Consider the following 19,948-nt stretch of genomic DNA (forward strand, 5'->3'; position numbering starts at 1 on the left):
CTCTCTCTCTCTCTGTCTCTGTCTCTGTCTCTGTCTCTCTGTCTCTCTGTCTCTGTCTCTCTCTGTCTCTCTCTGTCTCTCTCTGCCTCTGTCTCTATCTCTCTGTCTCTCTGTCTCTGTCTCTGTCTCTCTCTGTCTCTCTCTGTCTCTGTCTCTGTCTCTCTCTCTCTCTCTCTCTCTCTCTCACTAGTAGTTATATATAGCTATTACACAGTAATGCTTAGTCAGGCTTAATTTATTCACGGATAAAGGGTTCATATGCAAAAACTCATGGGCATTTTGTCTGCTTCTAAGTTAAATTTCTCAAACTTATTTATCTGCAGGTCAGCTCACCAACTGTCATGAGCACAGTTGGAATACAGTAGGATTTTTATATTCTGTGGCATTACCTTATTATAAGTGGCAAACAGATAACACACACACACACTCACTAATGTGTACATATATATTATATACAATCACACATGTGCACGAGTGCGCATGACACGCGCGTGTGTGCGTGTGCACACACACACACACACACACACACACACACACACACATCCCAGGATAGACTCAAACTTCCTTTTGTGTAATCTCTGTATAACCAGGGATGATTGTGGGCATTCTCCAGGACACCCAGCTCCATTGCTCTCATTTTCTTCTAAAACCAGCAGGTGTTCCAGTGCCTCAGAAATCTGTCTTCTCTCAAGCTTTTCCTGTCCTCTTTTGACTATAACCGAGGCAGCCAGAAGATAACAATGTAACTGGCCTAATACAGACCCAAACTTCTAATCTTGATGATGTATTTCCGAAGCCTTAAGGATCCTGTGTTTAGAAATGCCCTTAGGAGGACTTGTAACATTGTGTTTATACTTCATTAAACACACAAGTTGTTTTCAAAAGCTTCATGAACTGAGCAAAACCTTTTCAATATCTCGTTTTACTCGACCTTTCCAGAAGGAAATGTGAAACACATGCACACTTGTCTCTCTCTCTTGCTTACCTGCTTGCCTAAGTGGATATGCTCTGTCACTACAAATACCAAACATAGAGTCCACTCTTCAGATGAAGCTGCCTCTAGAATCACTGTAGAACACTGAGGTGTCTCAAACCTTTGCTGGAACCCTTCACCACAAGTCCTCAGGCACTGTTACAGTGAGTTATACTATCACCCCTCTGTTCTTAGCTAAGGACGTACTAGGAGGAATGAAAACCCATCTTTCTTTCCTCCAAAGCTATTCCTCTTTTCCACAAATAAAGCAGAACAGGCTTGAACCTGTGCTCCCTTTTGGCAGATCCCAACACATCCTAAGACAGAAGGGTCCTACTACTTCCTGTGTAAATGTTCAAAGTCGTATGCCTGGAGGTCTCAGACACATCTGAGAGGACTTGTTTCTCAGTTTGGGTACACAAATATGTTTTCTTCCTGGAGTAGGATATCAGAACTTGACCTGTAGCTCTTTAGTAACCAGTTTCAGCCCACCTGTCAGAGGCTTTCAGCAAGCGAAGAGAGGCTGTGTGGTATGGAGGCCCCGGCTTTGGCAGTGTGGTACGGAGACCCTAGCTTTATGCCACTGATCCCATCTATACTCACTCATCTCCGAGAAGGAGTCTGGCATTGTCCAAGTGCAGATGAGGGCTGCTGGGATGTGGGATTTGGAAGAAGGAACTTTCCTCCTCAGAGATAAAATCTCTATAGGCCAATTATGAGGCTTCTGTTACTTTTGTTCTTCATTTTTCTCTGTCAAAAACAAAAAAAAAAAAAACAAAAAAAAAAAAACAAAAAACAAGCCACTCAACTTTGTCCCTCTACTTGGGAATTTCTTTAAAATCATTCTGGTCCTTGAAATCTCATCTACACTTTAGACTTGCAAATAGTAATTTAGGCTTCACTAAATGGGAACATAAGAAGAGAATCTAAAGTCCCATTTCCCCCTGGAGGCATCCCTCTGATTTTTGTTAAAGGTGCCCTTGAGGAATTTTGCTGCTGGCCCATCCTTTAAGTAATGAGTTAACATCCTTGTGATTAGAATGTTTAACCCAGTATGTCCAATCATGCAAGACACATTCAGGCAATGTGTCCTGTACCATGACAATTCAGTTCTTCCCAATATTTTCTTCTTAACCAATGAAAACATTTTGAGGGATCTTTAACCCTTTCGAGCTATTACTGAAGGACTTCTTTTAAAACATATACTATGGAGTTATTTTCCTTATAGATCTAGAAGTCTACCTTTGTGTTCTACAAGTACTCCAGAAATTTACTACTCACTCTAAAAATCAATGCTGAAATAAAGACAGGCACACAGAAATACACACACACACACACACACACACACACACAGAGAGAGAGAGAGAGAGAGAGAGAGAGAGAGAGAGAGAGAGAGAGAGAAACAGAAACAGAAACAGAAACAGAGAGTCAGAGAGACAGAGAGATAGACAGAGACAGACAGAGAGAGAGGCAGAGAGAGGGAGAGAGCAAGGGAGAGGGAAAGAGAGGTAGGAGAGAAAGGAAAGAAAGGAGAGAGAATTTTTCCTATATATTTCCCCATTTTAATCATATAGTATTAAAATAACTACATGGGAAATAGAGAGATGGCCTAGTGGCCCAGTGGTTAAATGCACTGACTTCTCTTTCAGAAGATCTGGGTTTACTTCCCAGCACATACGTGGCAGCTGACAGCTATCTATGTAACTTCAGTCCGAGGCTACCTAATTCTCCTATTGACCTCAATAGGTACTGTGTGCACATGATACACATGGATAGATACAAACAAGCAAACACTCATAAATATAAAAATAAAATAAATATTAAAAACAAACCTTAAATTTAAAAAAAAAGAATTAAAATAGATGTGGCTGCTATGTCACATGTGCATCAGTAGGCAACAGAGAGGAGAGGAATATGTCTAAGCTGGTATCTGACATATGAACAACTGAATGATAAGTAGCCTAACATTCCCTGAAAACAGCAAGCCCGAGATAACTATCAGTCCTGCACCAGGGGGCTTGGACAGAGAGCTAACCTGGTTCTGAGCAGGCCCTGATGGTTCCCAGGACCAGGAGCAAGCCTGAAACTAGAAAAGTCCTGCCTGGGACTGAGGGTCCCAGGTAAGTTCAAGATAGATGAACCCCACATGGGGCCACTTGGGAGGATGGAGTGAGAACTGAGTTCTAGATAGCCACCAGACCAGTGTCATGGAGTCTGGACATAAAGCTAGCCTGAGACAACCATCAGCCGGGTGCTGTGCAGGCCTGGAAGGGAGGACCATTGCCAAGATGACCACTGCCCAGCAACATAATGTACGAGCAGGACATAGGACCCCTGAGGCTACTCTTGAGATGAACCCTGTCATTCAAAGACAGCAGGTGCTCTAGAAGGAACAAGTAAGTGGTAAAGAAATGGAAGAGAAACAGAAACAGAAGGACATGGACACAGTGAAGAGAGGCATAACTGGAGACTCAGGGGTAATGAGAAACAATCCAATGGGAGTACCCAGTGATGCCACTTGGGACCATGGTGGGGTTCTGGCCTGTGCTGCAACTGGGAACCACATATGGGTCCACAGCTCTGAAGTGGGGGTTTGTTGCCACCAAAGTCCATGGAAGACATCACTGGTCAAGGTAATCTCCCAGGAACATGCTGAAGTCTGAGGGCTGTGCAAAACTGGCCCTACCCTCACCTTGGCATTGGAGGAGTGCTGGTCCTGGAGGGCATGAAAGCAGAAGAGCTGACCTTCCCTTTATGTGGGAAGCCACATGTGCCGTTGCAGAGTGGCGCTGGCTACCACTGGCCACTGCCCATGATTATGGGTAAACAACCAATGTGCACAAGTGCATAAGAGGTTTTTGCCAAGTCACTGCCTGGTCCAATGCATATTAATGAGGTACTGGTAGCATAACCAATCAGGTATGGACACGTCACTCCTAGGCCTATATAAGCAGCACCATTTCTGGGCTCAGGGTCTTTCACCTATGCAATCAATGCTCTCCCAATAAACGTGTGCAGAAGGATCCTATTGTGGCGTCGTTCTTGCTGGCGAGACGGGCGCTCACACCTTTAGACACTGCTGTACTGGGGAGAGTGGCCCACACATTGCTGGAGTTGAAGGTGTGCTGGCCTCAAGGATATGAGCGGGAAAGACCTGGCCCTATCACTCACCACCAGTGTAATGGCATGAACAAGGGAGAGATGCCCTCCTCCTTCTCCCCACTCCCCCCTCACCACCTAAAGCATGCAGGAGGTAAAGCTGGCCCTGGTAGTAAGGGTTCCTGCTGAGCTGGCCCAAAGGCATGAGAATGTGAAAGTTTGTGCCCTGACCAGCTCAGATACCTCTCAGACCCATATTCAGGGCTTTGAATTGGCCCACTCCAACATCTACTCCATTGATAAACTGCTTGGATGCATAAAAGGACCAGTCCTACAGATCCAGAACTAAAAGATCACCATGACTCTGCACAACAACAGGATACAGGGAAGAGTCCCAGTGAGGTATCAGTATCAATAGAGTAGCACAAGCCAGAGGCCTCGTACCAGACCAACGAGTCATTGCAATGAACATTTACAAGAAAAGAAGTGTGGGCTAAAGGACATACTATGGGACATGATTTGACACACTAAAGCTTCCACAATAAGAGGGTTTTTTTATTCTGTTGAGGGGGAAGTTGCAAGGGTGGGGGAAGTGTAAAAGGGGGGACATGAATGGGATTGGGGTGCATGATGTGAAATTTGCAAAGGACCAATAAAGTTAAAAAGAATTGCTGCATTGCCTCTTAAGTGCATGTGTAACCTTGACTACTTTTGCCATTTTTTTTTCAAAACATAATTTTGCTAGTCAAATCCTCATCAATTATGTATAAGGACTTCTTTCACTTCAGGCTTTCTTTGGTATTGTCATTTCCACTCCTTTACATTTTAGTTACTCTGATCGAGCCACAGTGTGGTTATATTGTGATATGTCATGTCTTTCTCGCACACAAATGACTTGCATGTTTTCTAGTACATATTTGTCCTTTGGGGATTCCATTTTCTGGAATATATGTTTGATATTTCCACACATTTTATATTGGTGCTCTCTCTCCTCTCTCTTCCTGAATTTAGTTATTTTTTGTAGCTCAAACAGTGTTGTCGCTTTACGAAGAAAACCTTTTTCTCCTACACTCTGACTTTCTTTGCATAGCCTATGTGTGTCTTTGATCAAACGGTGCTCTTAACTTTTGTGCAGTGCTGTGCATCACTCCTTCCACCTAGCAACTGACTTTTGCATTCTCTCTTAGATATCTTTATCTACCTCCATGAAGTTGACCTTCAATGTGACCCTTTTGGAGTTTGACTGTTTTACAGTTCATAATTAGATAACTAATCTACATCTACTTTTGAAAGTTTGATTTATATGCAGCCTATATTTATTTTTGGTAGTGTGGATAACAATTAGACCTAATGCACTTTTGAGATTGAATGTACAGAGTTTGTTTCTCAACCTTTTCCCCTGACAATTTGGTTATTTATTGCTATGGGAAACAATGTTGCCTTTATTACTGTAGCTTAAAATAAACCTGCCTTTCTCAGAGCATCAATCCTTCAACCCGACTACATGTTTTCAGATTTTTTTGTGTGTGAGTTTCAGTTTAATTGGAACACAGGGCTCCCAATGGAGGAGCTAGCGAAAGTACCCAAGGAGCTGAAGGGGTTTGCAACCCTATAGATGGAACAACAATATGAACTAACCAGTATCCCCACAGCTCGTATCTGTAGCTGCATATGGAGCAGAAGATGGCCTAGTCGGCCATCACTGGGGAAAGAGGCCCCTTGGTCTCTTTCTTTCCCCTCCCCTTTTCTCCACTCCTCCCATCCTCTCCCCTGTTCTTTGCTCTTCTCCCTGTCTTCATTTCTCACTTCATCTAGTTGAGAATGCTAGACACATTCTTCTTTTCCTTTAATATCTGTCAGTATTTAATTTTGTATATGGATGCACTATAGTTTACTAGACTTTTTTTTACATATCTCAAACTTTTTAAAGATTGCTTTAAATTATACCTTCCAATATATAGAATGTATTTTTGTCTTTGTATATTAAATACATGTACAGAAAATATTTTTTATGATGCCTGCTTTCACTTCTTCCTTATATATTTAGGAGAAATCATGAAAGAACTTACCAGGTCTGAAGTGGTCTATGATGAAAAATTCTTACATATTGTTTTAGTGGTTTCTATTGCTGTGGTAAAACTATAACAAAAAGCAACTTGTGGAGGAAAAAGTTTATTTCAGTTTATAGTTTTTACTCTATCATCCATGAGAATAAAAAAGTCAGCTCAGCAAGGAGTTGTCTATAGACCAAAATGATTGAGGCATTAAATCAAATGTGAGTCTAACTTCCCAGATATGTCTAGTGTGTCTACACACACACACACACACACACACACACACACACACCACTTAAATTCCCTAACATAAATGATTCTATCATTTCTTCCTCTTTCCATTTTAATAAATGTCAGGGGTTTATTATGTGTCTCATGGAAAGACACCAAGACCACAGCAATTCTTATAAAAAATATTTAATTGGGACTGATTTACAGTTTCAGATATTCAGTCCATTATCATCATGGCAGCAAGAATGGCAGCATGCAGGCAGACATATTGCTTCAGAAGGATCAGTGAGATGTACATTTTGATCTGTAGGCAGCAGAAGAAGACTGTGTAGCATACTGGGTATAGCTTGAGCATATAAGACCTCAAAGACCACCTCCACAATGACACACTTCCTCTAACAAGGCCACACCTTTTAACAGCGCCACTTCCTATGGCCAATCATTGAAACATGTGAATATATGGGGGCTACACCTATTCAAAATGCTCTAGTGCTTTGGAGGTCAGTTGTCTTTGTAAAATTCCCATGCCTGGGGCTTTAAGGAATATGGAGGGCCTGCCCACTGTGTGCTCCTCTTGCAGGTCAGACAGAGTATCAAAGTGACTTCTGCCACAAACTTCTTGTGATCCCACGTAGCTCCTCCATGCTATGGCCGAGGTGGAAGTAAGGGTGGGAGTTGTGGAGAGTCTCTTAGCTTCAGACTTTCTTATCATACTTCTGCCTTGCTCCCTGCCATTCATGCTCCTCAAGGTTTATTCTGAGATCAGAATGCTATCCCGTATTTGCAATCTTCAGCACAGAGGTTCTAAACATTTAGGGGTTTCTCCTGGTTCTTCTATACAAGCAGCATGAGCATTCATGAGAAAATCTCCACTTACTGCTTCCTGATCAAGTTGTTTGTTAACTTATTCTTCTTATTTGCAATCTTGCCCATGATTCTTGTAAGCACCTGTTTAATCTTCCCTGAACTATCTATGTTCCTGAGTTTTGATTCTTTACAGTGAGCTGCTGTAGTTTTGATTGCCATACCTCTGTCTTGTGAATGACAGTAAATTATCAACCATCCACTGGCACCAACACATGAGAATGCCTCACTGCTATTTATCATAGAGGCATTCACAACAGTTACATGCATTACTGTAACAAAATTTTAGGATTAGACCAACTTTAAGGTAAACTATAAATGCCAGTCTAAGGACTGGGTAGTCATTGATCACTTATAGTTTTTTTAAAATATATTTGGATTTTCAGACATTTTTGTGTATTACTGTTTTGCTGGTGTGAATGTATATGTACCTCCATAAAGGCTGGAAGAGTGCAAAAGATCCTCTAGAACTGGAAATATAGACAGTTGTGACCTGCTTTGTGGTTTAAGGGAATTGAACCCAGGTCCTCTGCAAATGAAGTAAATGCTTTTAAGAGCTGAACCATCTCTGAAGCCCCCAAACCCTCAAATTTTAAAGCCAGAGATTCTGTGACATATTCAATGGAAAAAAAATCTCAGTTATCTGAGCTGATGAAGGCACAAAGGTGGGGAAAGAAGGTCCTGCTCTGTAATTTCTTGAAATGAGAAGACTCACTTCTATTTTCTCTCCCCCTTCTCCTTCCTTATACCCTGTTCAGTCATTTCCTTCCTCTCTTTTAACATACAGATGTTTATGTCAAAGGCAAAATGTGTGTCGAGAATACCCCAATCCACTAAAATTACAGAGAATAAATAATCTTAATCACCTGCTCTCAAGATGAGATTGCACAAAGATATTAAGTGGAGCCTGGGGCACTTTCTGTACTACACAGCAACTCTTCTGCTTTCTTAAAATCCATATTAAAGTCACTATTTTTATGGTCACATTCAAAGAATATTTTAATAAGGTCAGGTTTGATGGCTTTGATGCTTTTCCTAGTCAGTTTGTTGTTTCTCCTTTGTTTAATTGCTTTCCAGTTACTCAAAACATGAATTGTTTTCTGAAATTAGATTGTTCTAATGCTTTTGATGAGACTCCATTCATGCACAATAATTTTTCTATCAAACTGTTCATGTATGGTTCATAAAAATATGATGGCTTTTTCACTGTTTTTAATGCTACTGTGTATAAATAGTTTGTGACTAGATCTTAGGAAAGATTTTAGTTGATGTTTCTCTACCCAGTTCCCTCAGAATGCACATTATGCTAGATCTTATATACAAAAATACTGAATTTGCTTGGATAGCAATATTCTCATATTGCTACATCAGAATATTGTGCATCAAAAATGTGCTAGAAGAGGCTACATTCACGGTGTATCACTGAGAGAAAAGCGTCAACTGTGAAATGGATTTGACTCCTCACAGAACTACTATTTGATTACCAGTGTTGCACCACAAGTTTTCCCAAAGTACAAATAAGTAGCTTTTCAGTATAGGATTTTAAAATGTTAATTTTAATAACATTTAATAATAAGTAAAAGTTAATAATAAGAGTGTACATAAAACAACAATAAAATGTTCATTGTGCATTAATTACACATTCACATTCTTATCCACTTCCTTAGGATTCATCAAAGGTTAGAAATATCATAAGGAAATAATGCATCTAATATATGTAGCATAGGGGACATCTAAGATTACCCTTATAGTACACAGGAGGTGATCTTGTAAAAGTTTACTGGGTATTAATCATGCACCTGTACTCCAGCCCTCTTAGAGTATCATACCACGCACTGCTAGCTCAGGAAGCTGTCGAAACTCAAAACTGAAAGGACAAATTGAATTTAAATGAGTATAGCTTTTGAAATATCATGAAGTAAAAAAATTAGGGTTGATGATGCACCAGAACCACAAGAGTGGGTTTGAGTAATAATGACAGCGGTGCTGAATTTCCGCTGAATACATTCCTGTGACATAAAAATACACCCACGTCACACACCCACCATTCAGACTCCTGCATAACACCGTAAACACACGTTCTTCCGGCACCTTCCCTGTTGCCATGGAAATACCTGTTCTAACTGAGTTAGGAGGAGAACAAAGAAGAAAAGCCATCTTCTCATCAATATTCAGGAGTCATCAACTTGTCAGTTTTGATGTGAACACAGAGAATTTTCCTAATAGTTTCTGCCAAGCCCCTTTCACCTCCTTATTCCTTAGACTATAAATCATGGGGTTCAGCATGGGCATCAATACAGCATAAAAAAGGGAAATCAACTTCTCTTGAAGGACTGAGGGGCTGGAGTGGGGCTGGATGTAGGTAAAAATGGTGGTACCATAGCATAATGTTACCACAGTGAGGTGGGAGGCACAGGTGTGGAAGGCCTTCCTCCTTCCCTCTGTGGACTGGATTTTCAGAATGGTGGAGATGATTTGAATGTAGGACAAAAGAACCAGAAAGAAAGGTGTCATAAGCAAGACAATGCTAGAAACCATGATCACAATCTCGTTGGATGAAATGTCCACACAGGCCAATCGGACCACAGCTAGAATTTCACAGGAAATGTGATCAATATACTTATTTGTGCACATGGGCAGCTGGAAGGTGATGGCAGTGTGCACAAGAGAATTGATGGAGCCACTGACCCACGATGTGATGACCAGCCTTGTGCAGAGCCCTGCATGCATGATGACTGAATACCTCAGAGGATCACACACTGCCACATAGCGGTCATAGGCCATCACTGCCAGCAGTAGGAACTCAATCCCACCCAAGCCCAGGGAAAAAAATAACTGGGCTGCACAGCTCAGAAATGGGATTGCTTTGTGTGTGGCAAGAAAATGAGCCAGCAGCTGGGGGACTATGCTTGTGGCATAAGATGCATCCACCAGGGACAGGTTGGTGAGAAAGAAATACATGGGAGTGTGGAGTCTGCTGTCCAGTCTGATCAGAGCAATGATGAGGAAGTTCCCCAATACTGTCACCAGGTACATCAGCAAGAACAGGACGAAGAGGGAGACTTGAGTGTCCCAGTCACTGGAAAGGCCAAGAAGGATGAATTCATGCACCCATGTCTGGTTGTCTTGTTCCATTAAAAAATGTAATGATTATTAATCTGCACAGAAAGTAGGTGGAAAGCATAAGCAATCAAGCAACTATAGAGTTTCAAGTAAATTTACACAGCATATGTGACCTATCTGCAACTTTATCCATTTGCAGCTTATTCATGAGACTACAGTAGCATGCTTTTATCAATTGCTTCAGAGAAACACTCCAGTATCTTATGGACAGTGTCTTATGGCATATAGTTATATCCCTTGAAAGATAGTGTCTTAGAGGAATAGTTGTAGCCTGGATGTGAGACAATACAGTTTTAAGCGCTATTTTTTTTAACCCATCTCCTCTTGGGGATGGAAAAAGAACATAGTAATTGGCTTTGGTATGTAAAATGATAGATAATGTAGAGACCTAAAATCTTAAAACTGCCTAAAATATGTTACCTATCTTAATTTTAATGAAATTAAAAACTCAATTACAAAACAAATTAAATTATTCTGAAGATTTAGGGGTTTGTGACAAGATCTAGAATAAAAAGGCATAGTTTTAAATCTAAATTTTCTTTGGCAGGCATCTCATTTACATGTCATGGTAAGCTCTCACACACAAACAGGCTCACATTCTATAATTTTCAAGTACATTAGGCATGGGAAATACTTGGGTAACATTGCTGTAATATTAGTACGATACTGTGTGCACTTATAACGACCTAATTCTCATCTTGCGGTACCTAAAAAATTAAATGTGATTTCCGTCCTATATTTTCCACAAAATAGACAAATACTTTGACAGCCTTTAAAAGAAACCTTTGGTCTTCTTGATAGGCTGTAGTGTCTTCTGTTGGTGGTGGTCTAAACAAGAGTGCCCTAATGGTACCCTTATTCCATTGCTCTTGGTGGTTTTCTCTTTTACCTTAGTGTGGTTAAGGACCTCTTCTCTGGGTGTCAGTTGAAAAGAAAGCAACAGGGATATGGAAGCTTAGCCATCTAGATCAAAGTAACAGAAGGAAAGCAGATGTTTAAGGATCTACCATCAGTATTCAATAGAGTAAGGTAGGAAATCTTACAGATGTCCACTGGAGTGTAATTTCCCTTCAGATATCTTGTGTTATGTAAGGGATTTATTCAGTAAAATGAATAAGACATAATCCCAATTGTAAACATTGAACAGAAACAGATGTCTCAAAAAGTCTTCTAAGACAGACATGTTATTTCTTCTCCATATCTTCTTGGTCACCAAAGCCACAGCTTCACGAGTGTATGAAATGATGAAAAAAATCAATGGAAGATCAGATGAAAGAAATCAAGTGAAGCAGAGGACCTTCACAATTTCTAAAGCATAAAGGATGAGAGTTACCACACTTCCCTGATAAAGAACAAACTAAGCAAATGGCTCCAGAAATGCCCAGTTCACATCTTAGTCTGAGAGTTGCACGTTCTCCCCTTGTACAATTCTGCAACATCTATGAGATTTGTCTACCATAGTTTGTTGTCTTCAATTAGCTTTAATATGAAAAACCGTCATGCCGGGGAGTGGCACATGCCTTTAATCCCAGCACTTGGGAGGCAGAGGCAGGCAGATTTCTGAGTTCGAGGCCAGCCTGGTCTACAAAGTGAATTCCAGAACAGCCAGGGATATACAGAGAAACCCTGGCTTGAAAAGACAAACAAACAAAAAAAACCAAAACAAGCAAACAAACAAACAACAAAAAACCCAAACCTGTCACATAGTGTGCAAGCCAACACATTTCTATTACTTCTATTTTACTAATTATACCAATTATTATCAATACTATGTTTTACAATGAAGTACATTAATAATTAAGGCTACTTTTTAGATGTACACATTTTTGCTATGTTAAATGACTAGTATTAAGATTGTTTTTTGTTGTGAAATGTCTAAATGCTAAACAGAATATTTATACTGCAGAGGACCCAGTAGAAGATGGTATACAACAAACATATGTGTTACATTGTATTCATGGAATGCAACACATTGGGTCCAAGGAGAAAATAGAGCTTTAGTTAGCAAACAATAAAATTGCACAAAGAGTAGAAGATGAGGTATTCCCAGCAAAGATCAGTTTTCTCAGCTAAAATGATGCCAGTGTTTCATCCTAGGAAAAAGCAGTTCCATGTGTTTCAAACATTATTAAGCAATTATTGGTCATAACAAAAACCAGGACCCTAATGTCTCAACCTAAGCTCTCAAAGTCAAAACATAAGCATTAAAATTCCTCTCTCAGATTTTTGCGTGCTACAACGTGACTTATTCAAAGATTGAATTTTAGTCTATTTTTTTAAAAATTGAGATAAATCTGAATAGAAGATATTACACACATAGATCCTTAAAACTTTGCTATTTCAAGTTTTAGCCTACACTTTAATAAATCAAATATTGTTTTACCCCTATTACACCTTGATGGATATCCCCAACATTCTACAAGGTTTTGTTCAGTTTAATGCTATTATCTTAGAACTATGGTTGTTGAGAATATATTACCTAAAGAAGACAAAAAGAGAGATTCACACAAGTAGGCTAGAGATGAATTAATTTTTATCTGGATGAATTTGGCTTTAGGTATTCTGACTCCCATTTAAGTTTGTCTTCTGACCTCTTATCTAAAAGTCAATTAATTTCACACCTCCTCTCTGCACCAGACGAACATTCAGAACAATGTGGGGTCCCCTGAAGAATTATCCTTTGCTCTGCCCACTTTTAATAACAGTAGCTTTTGGAATTCAACACCTACCTAATCAAATAAATGATTAATGGCAATTTCTCAAACAGTGATTTGGTGATGTTTGCTATTAACATATAATATCTGAAAATATGGAGTTAGGTATCATTCAGGTAGTATATTTTAATTTATTTAATTTTAACAGTTGGTTCCTCAAGTGTGACTCTCATTCATGCCCACCTTATTCCATCTCTACAGAATGCCTGAGTGGAAAAAAGTACATCCAAATAATGATAGGATTTCTAAAAGTAAGTTACTTCATTACATTTCATCTAATACACCTACATATCTTGGGTGATGCATTAGAGAAACTGTGGACCACTGTCCATCAGGATAGACATGAGAAGAATGACCCAATCTTAAAATGTGGTACATTTACACAATAGAGTACTACTCAGCTGTTAAAAAGAATGAATTTATGAAATTCCTAGGCAAATGGATGGACCTGGAGGGCATCATCCTGAGTGAGGTAACACAATCACAAAGGAACTCACCCAGTATGTACTCACTGGTAAGTGGATATTAGCCCAGAAACTTAGGATACCCAAGATATAAGATACAATTTGCTAAACGCATGAAACTCAAGAAGAACGAAGACCAAAGTGTGGACACTTTGTCCCTTCCTAGAATTGAGAACAAAACACCCATGGAAGGAGTTACAAAGTTTGGAGTGGTGAGGAAAGGATGGACCATCTAGAGACTGCCATATCCGGTGATCCATCCCATAATCAGCTTCCAAACGATGACACCATTGCATACACTAGCAAGATTTTGCTGAAAGGACCCAGATATAGCTGTCTCTTGTGAGACTATGCCAGGGCCTAGTAAACACAGAAGTGGATGCTCACAGTCAGCTATTAGATGGATCACAGAGCCCCCAATGGAGGAGCTAGAGAAAGTAACCAAGGAGCTAAAGGGGTCTGCAGCCCTATAGGTGGAACAACAATATGAACTACCCAGTACCCCCTAGAGCTCGTGTCTCTAGCTGCATATGTATCAAAAGATGGCCTAGTCGGCCATCACTGGAGAGACCCATTGGACTTGCAAACTTTATATGCCCCAGTACAGGGGAACGCCAGGGCCAAAAAGGGGGAGTGGGTGGGTAGGGGAGTGGTGGGGAGGGTATGGGGGACTTTTGAGATAGAATTGGAACTGTAAATGAGGAAAATACCTAATAAAAATATTTAAAAAAAATAAATTTATCTGAACAGCAGAACCATTCACTCTGCTGATGCTACACAGCCACCACAACACATGCAGATCTGGATACAACTTTTCACATGATGGCTCACATTGCTTTCTCACCAGGTTTTAACTGAGTTTAGGTGTCCTTGTTTCTCTGTGAACCAGTGCTCCACAACCGTTATTCATCCTTTCAAGTAAGAGGCAGGCAGCATGTGGCACTGAGGAACTATTTCTCTTTGCAATGATTGTCCTTACAGAACCATGTCCTGCTAAATGTTTTATACCTTTAAGACCATGGAAAATAATTTCAATTCAATTAAATAGTTTTGTCAGTAACTTACATTCTCTCCTCACAATAGTTGCATTAAAGAAGAAACTCATACTAGATATACACAATATAAAAGGATTTCCCAGAATCTCATCCTTCAGAAAAATGTTTTTGTCCAAATTCATGTCACTATAAATAAGTGATCAACTTTACATCAAATTTTAGAAGTCCAATATCAATAATATTGAATCTTAGTGGTTATCCCATCACCCATATTACAGAAATGACCCCCTATAGTTTTCTAGTGGTCCTGCCCTAACACACGTGGATAAAATTCAAGAAGTTTTACTTCCAGAAAAAATAACTTGGGCATTATCATCATTTTCCCCATTGAGTCTGAATCATATTTAGCCTCCTTCTTGGAATATGCTGTGGTCTTATCTGCAATAAATTCGTCCTGAATACAACACACAGCATACATTCTGCAGGTACTTTTCTCTCATGCTGGCCTAAATGAAGCAGAAATTTACCTTTGCACAGGTGGTTTGGCAATGGAAACCATTTCTTCCTCCAGAGAAACTTTCATGTTCATGTGTGTGGATGCACAGCTGGATTCTGTACATATGCTGCATTCATTGTGGGCAGGGGTATTTTTATCATCCTTATATTAGGACTCAAAGAAACCCAGTGTGGTGAAATATCAAAAACGATTTTATTCCTGAAAGCACTGTTAATTTTTCTTATTGAGGGTCTTATTATCTATGTCATCTCCAAGTTTATCCACTAACTTTTCCTAAAATAGGAATCTAATTATTGATACACAGACTTTAAATAGTCACAGTCTTGAAATTCATATTTAGTGATCTGTTTTGTTTTGATTGCATTATGCAAATCCCAATCTTCTTTATTTCTCTTGCTCCATGTGTCTAGGATATTCTTCACAGTATTATGTTCTTGATTATATAACACTTTCCTACAGATGATTCAAGGACTAAACCTGACAAGACAGTCAATAAGCCTTTAATATAAACCCAGCTTATATTCTCAGGTTTTATGATTTTGTTAATCAATTTAATCTTCCTATATTTTGAAGTACTTCCTTTGAGAAAAAGTAAAAGGTTATCATATGTACACAGTCAGAGAAAAATATTGAGACAAGACACTTCAAAGACATTGAAATATTATCTTTCCAAGAAATGTAATATTCTAATACACACTCATGAATGTCCATACCTAAGTACACATTTTATTATCCTAGACTTTGCCCTATCGATGCAGTATTCATTTATCTGGTTTCCAGTCTTAATTAAAACTACTCTTTCCTCAACCTCTCTCTCCAGAACTAAAGTCTTTAATGGCAAGCTTACATGGTGACTATGTCCCTCAACCTTCCATCTCTGCAAAGCTGGATGGTTTCATTCCAACTCCTGTAATCTTGGGTGGAAAAAATCCCAGCAGCCACACACTTCATATATCTCACGCAGATTAGATCAGTATTTGTTCTGCCGGTCTTGGGGCTTCTGTTTACATCCACCTTCTGTTGACATTTTTATTAAAATTTCCCAAGTACTAGTCAGTACTTGGTGATATGAACACTTCTCCCTCAATCCAGAATTGTATTGCAAAGGATGTTCTTTCTATCCAGAGTGATGGACTGTGGAGATGTCCCAGGTGTCCTAGACTCCATGACTCTAAAATTCCCTGAGATTACTTTAGAAAAACTAATGGGAGAAAACTCACAGTGATCCCAAGTGAGCTCACACATAGCACTAATCAATGTGAGACAGAGGCTGCCTTGGTGACCTGGAGCCAGCAGAGTCCCTCAGGAACTTTTTACAATAGAGCATTAATTGCTGTCACCACTCCCAAATCAGTGACTCGGTCACCATTCTGCCCTTCCTCTCCCCATGGACAGTTGTTCTTCATCTCTCTTACCCAAGATATAGTGAATCTCTCTCTCTCTCTCTCTCTCTCTCTCTCTCTCTCTCTCTCTCTCTCTCTCTCTCTCTCTCTCTCTCTCTCTCTCTCTCTCCCTCCCTCCCTCCCCCTCTCCCTCTCCCTCTGCCCCCTCTCTCTTTCAAAAAAAAAAAACAAGAAAAATTACATAAACCAGCTCTTTGACATTTTGTCATGCTTTCACATAGTACAAATTACCCACTCAGTGCTATGTACCAAGGAGCTTGGCTGCTCCTGCATCTAAATCAGGTGAGAAAACAGCTGTTCTTCTCTTAAATCCAGGAGGCCCTTGTTCCTCTTCCTAGGGAAATGAGTGCAATGCTCTTTATTAGGACACATTCAAAGAGTATAGTGAGCTGCTACAACTCTACAAGTATTAGTGGATAGCCAGCACATGCCTCACAGTAGGATTTAAGTCCCAAAATGATGGTATTGCATGGAAATATTTAAGACTTCAAATAAATAGACAAAACAGTCTTATGATTATAGGGCAAATGGCTAAACTAAGACTTATTCAAAGCAATATAAAAAGGCTTAATTTTGTAGAACTTTTCAAATGTTTCAACATTTGTGTAAAGAGAGTCAATGCAATTTTGAAGTCAGGATCACACTACCCATGTCTGGCATACTATCTTCCCTCTTAAAGCCCCAAGTGAATCACGTATTTATTTCTCAGTCTTAAAAAATTCTTCTGCTTCATTACTTATGTATCTAGTGATAACTCAACTGATGATCACTGTTTCGACAGTCACACTTTCACTTTCTTACCTACCCACTGGCCCACCACAAGACTCAATCACTGAACTCTTCCATTTCCTCCTGCCTTATAATTCTGACTCTATTTCCCTACTGTAAATTTATTTTATGTCAAATTATCTATACTCATTGATGCCATTTGAATGTGAAATTCCCTCAAATTAGCTAATATATATGAACACTTAGCTTCCTTCTGTTTTGGGATCTTGTAAAACCTTTAGAAGGTAAAGCCTTGCTAGAGTAAGTTGGTCACTAGCACTAACCAGTACCTCTTCATCCTGAATCCTCATTGTATATACAGTGGGACCAGTAGTTTCATGTTCCTACTGCTGTGTCTTCATTTTTTTGGTAGAGAAAATCCTAGGAAAAGTTATTCAGGCTATGTCCCAGCCTCTGTCACTCCTCTTATGCAGGTCTACAGGGAGAGAGCTACAAGTAGAGCAGAAAGTTATGCAAGGAGGGGTAGAAAATAGCATGAGAGAACTGCCAGAGGCAGACAAGGCAGATGCAAAAGTAGAAGCTAATGTTAAAGGAATGCATCCCATTAAAGAGAAACCTCTGTACTGGAAAGAGTGCTCTGTACTGGAAACATAGGAAAGGTACTTGAGGAAGATGCCACCCACTCAAGGTCCCATCTTGTGATAATCCAAACTTATTTGAAATGAGAGCCTGAACTGATATTGCCAAAAGCAGGCGTTTTCAAAAAATCACCTGTCAAAAAATTACAGAGGCTGCTATTGTTGCTAACCAAGGCAGCTAGATAAAATTTGAGCTGCCATCGAAACTTGGCAGCATCATGATACTTACCAGTATCATGTGGTTGAAAAATTCAATGATAAAGCTATCATAGAAGCTGGTAACAAAGTTCCAGAAAGCCATGGAACCCAGGCAATGTGTGGCAGATTTGGAGTCCCTGAAAAAAGGAATTATGTGAAGCTGTGAAGATGAAGTTTAAATGGAAATGGAGAACCCATATGCTGGAGATGACATGACCATAAAAGGGCATCTACTGAGGAAAAGGACAAGCATAGACTGGAGCTGGAAAAGACAGCAGACTTGTAAGAGTGTAGTTATTCAAGCCCTCCAGAGCTTAGATGATTCCAACGAGAGCCCTAGATGACACTCATGGAGCTACAGGATTTGTTGTTTAACTTGCTGGATTTTGGTCTGTCCTCATGCCTCCACTGTGGTCCGAGGTCTGCCCCCCGCCCGCCCCCACCACCCACCCTCCGCTGGGGTGTGTGAAGGCTGCTCAGGCAGATGAAAAGGGACGTAGCCTAAGATGAGGGTCCAAGGCCGGGTGAGAAACAAGGCAGGCAGAGGCAAAGGAGACGTGGGTTCTGCTGGAAACCATGTGGAATCTGGAACAAGGGGGCCTTGCAGGCCTGGAACAAGCCCAGGGCAGAGCCATGGGAAGGGGTCCAAAGGACTCCCAGACCTGCTGGAAAGCTCCGGGACTTGGGAAGAGGGATCCACCTAGTCTGGTGATGAGCCAGGGCCGTGTGCGGGGGTGGTGGTGAGGGGAATCTCTGGCTTAGCTCAGGGGTGAGTGTACTGGAGCACAGAGAGCTCTTCTGTGGGAGTCTTAGGCAGAGTGGCTCTGTATGACGAAGCCCCCCACCCCACCCCAGCGGTTCTTCATGAGAGAGAGAGAGAGAGAGAGAGAGAGAGAGAGAGAGAGAGAGAGAGAGAGAGAGAGAGAGAGACCTTGCTTGTTCAAATTGTTTATTGATGGTGAAAAATGGATGCATAGGACTCATTCATTCAGGGTAGACCAGAGATTAAGTACCTTTTGCGGGAAGGAATGTGTGGAAACTGAAACATATTGGCTAAACCCTGGAGCCAGCCCATCTAGATACCTCATTGTCATGGAGAACTCTGCTGTGTAATGTCAAGATCTTCAAGTGGGCGTCATGATCATGTGCTCCAGGACAGGAACTGGGTCAGGAGCAGAAGAAACACCTACCTGTCTCAGGTATGAGATGACTACTTCATTGAGAGAAGCACTGCAGAGAACTTCTCCTGGCATTCTGGCTAGTCCTAGTGACTCCTGATGACTCTTGCAGATTCAGTGGCGGCCTGGCGATTTCTGTTGGATTGTGCCACCATTGCTTATCTGTGCTTGGTGACACTTTCAAACTGAACTGTTGGTATCCTGACACTACCAAACTGAACTGCTGGTCTTCTGACAACAGAGATTGGAATCACTCCCAAATGACCTACTACCTAACAGGTCCTCATCCCCTTGTCCTATTTACCATCTTTTCTCCCCTACCTTTGGACAGTGAGGCTAGAAGTGGTGCCGAAGTGTTTGAGCACCTTTATTAGAGTAGGTTTTGAAAAATCTCAGCCTACAGATCACTATAGGCATGGCTGATTTCCAGGTCCTCCAACTCTTTATGTTCCTTGCCTGTAAACAGCCTCTTTCTTCACATGCTCCTATCAGTACAATATTCTATGTTTACTGGTCCAGAATCAACATAGAGAAAGGTTATAGACTGAAATGAAATTCAAAACTAGATCTTCACTCTCTTCAGTGGTTTATGTCAGGTATTTTCTTCAAGCAATGTAAATTCTGATGAGCAAATTCAGCAGTAGCTCTCAACGCAAGTCAATGAGCAGCATCAAAGTCAAACACAATCCAAGTTTCACATTTTGCTTGTCCTAGGAACCAGCACTCATTCTGCAGTTACTTCTATTCTCAGTACAAGACATGGACTTT

At 40.5% G+C, this 19,948-nt stretch overlaps 1 protein-coding gene and 1 pseudogene across 1 annotated transcript; one reads left to right on the top strand and one right to left on the bottom strand.

Moving 5' to 3' along the window:
* Nucleotides 1–2,821: 2,821 nt before the first annotated feature.
* Nucleotides 2,822–2,942, top strand: LOC115031434 (small nucleolar RNA SNORA17; annotated as a pseudogene).
* A 6,460-nt stretch (nt 2,943–9,402) lies between these two features.
* On the bottom strand, nt 9,403–10,356 carry LOC110296896 (olfactory receptor-like protein OLF3). Its single transcript, XM_021165698.1, has one exon. The coding sequence runs from the start codon at nt 10,354–10,356 to the stop codon at nt 9,403–9,405; it is 954 nt and encodes a 317-aa protein (XP_021021357.1).
* Nucleotides 10,357–19,948: the final 9,592 nt, after the last annotated feature.

The sequence above is a fragment of the Mus caroli genome, unplaced genomic scaffold, assembly GCF_978045245.1.
Source record: "Mus caroli unplaced genomic scaffold, Mus_caroli_1 scaffold_7, whole genome shotgun sequence".
Taxonomy (NCBI): domain Eukaryota; kingdom Metazoa; phylum Chordata; class Mammalia; order Rodentia; family Muridae; genus Mus; species Mus caroli.

Excerpts from the sequence above, each read along its gene's own strand:
- LOC110296896 (XM_021165698.1), bottom strand. The coding sequence starts at position 10,356 with ATGGAACAAGACAACCAGACATGGGTGCATGAATTCATCCTTCTTGGC.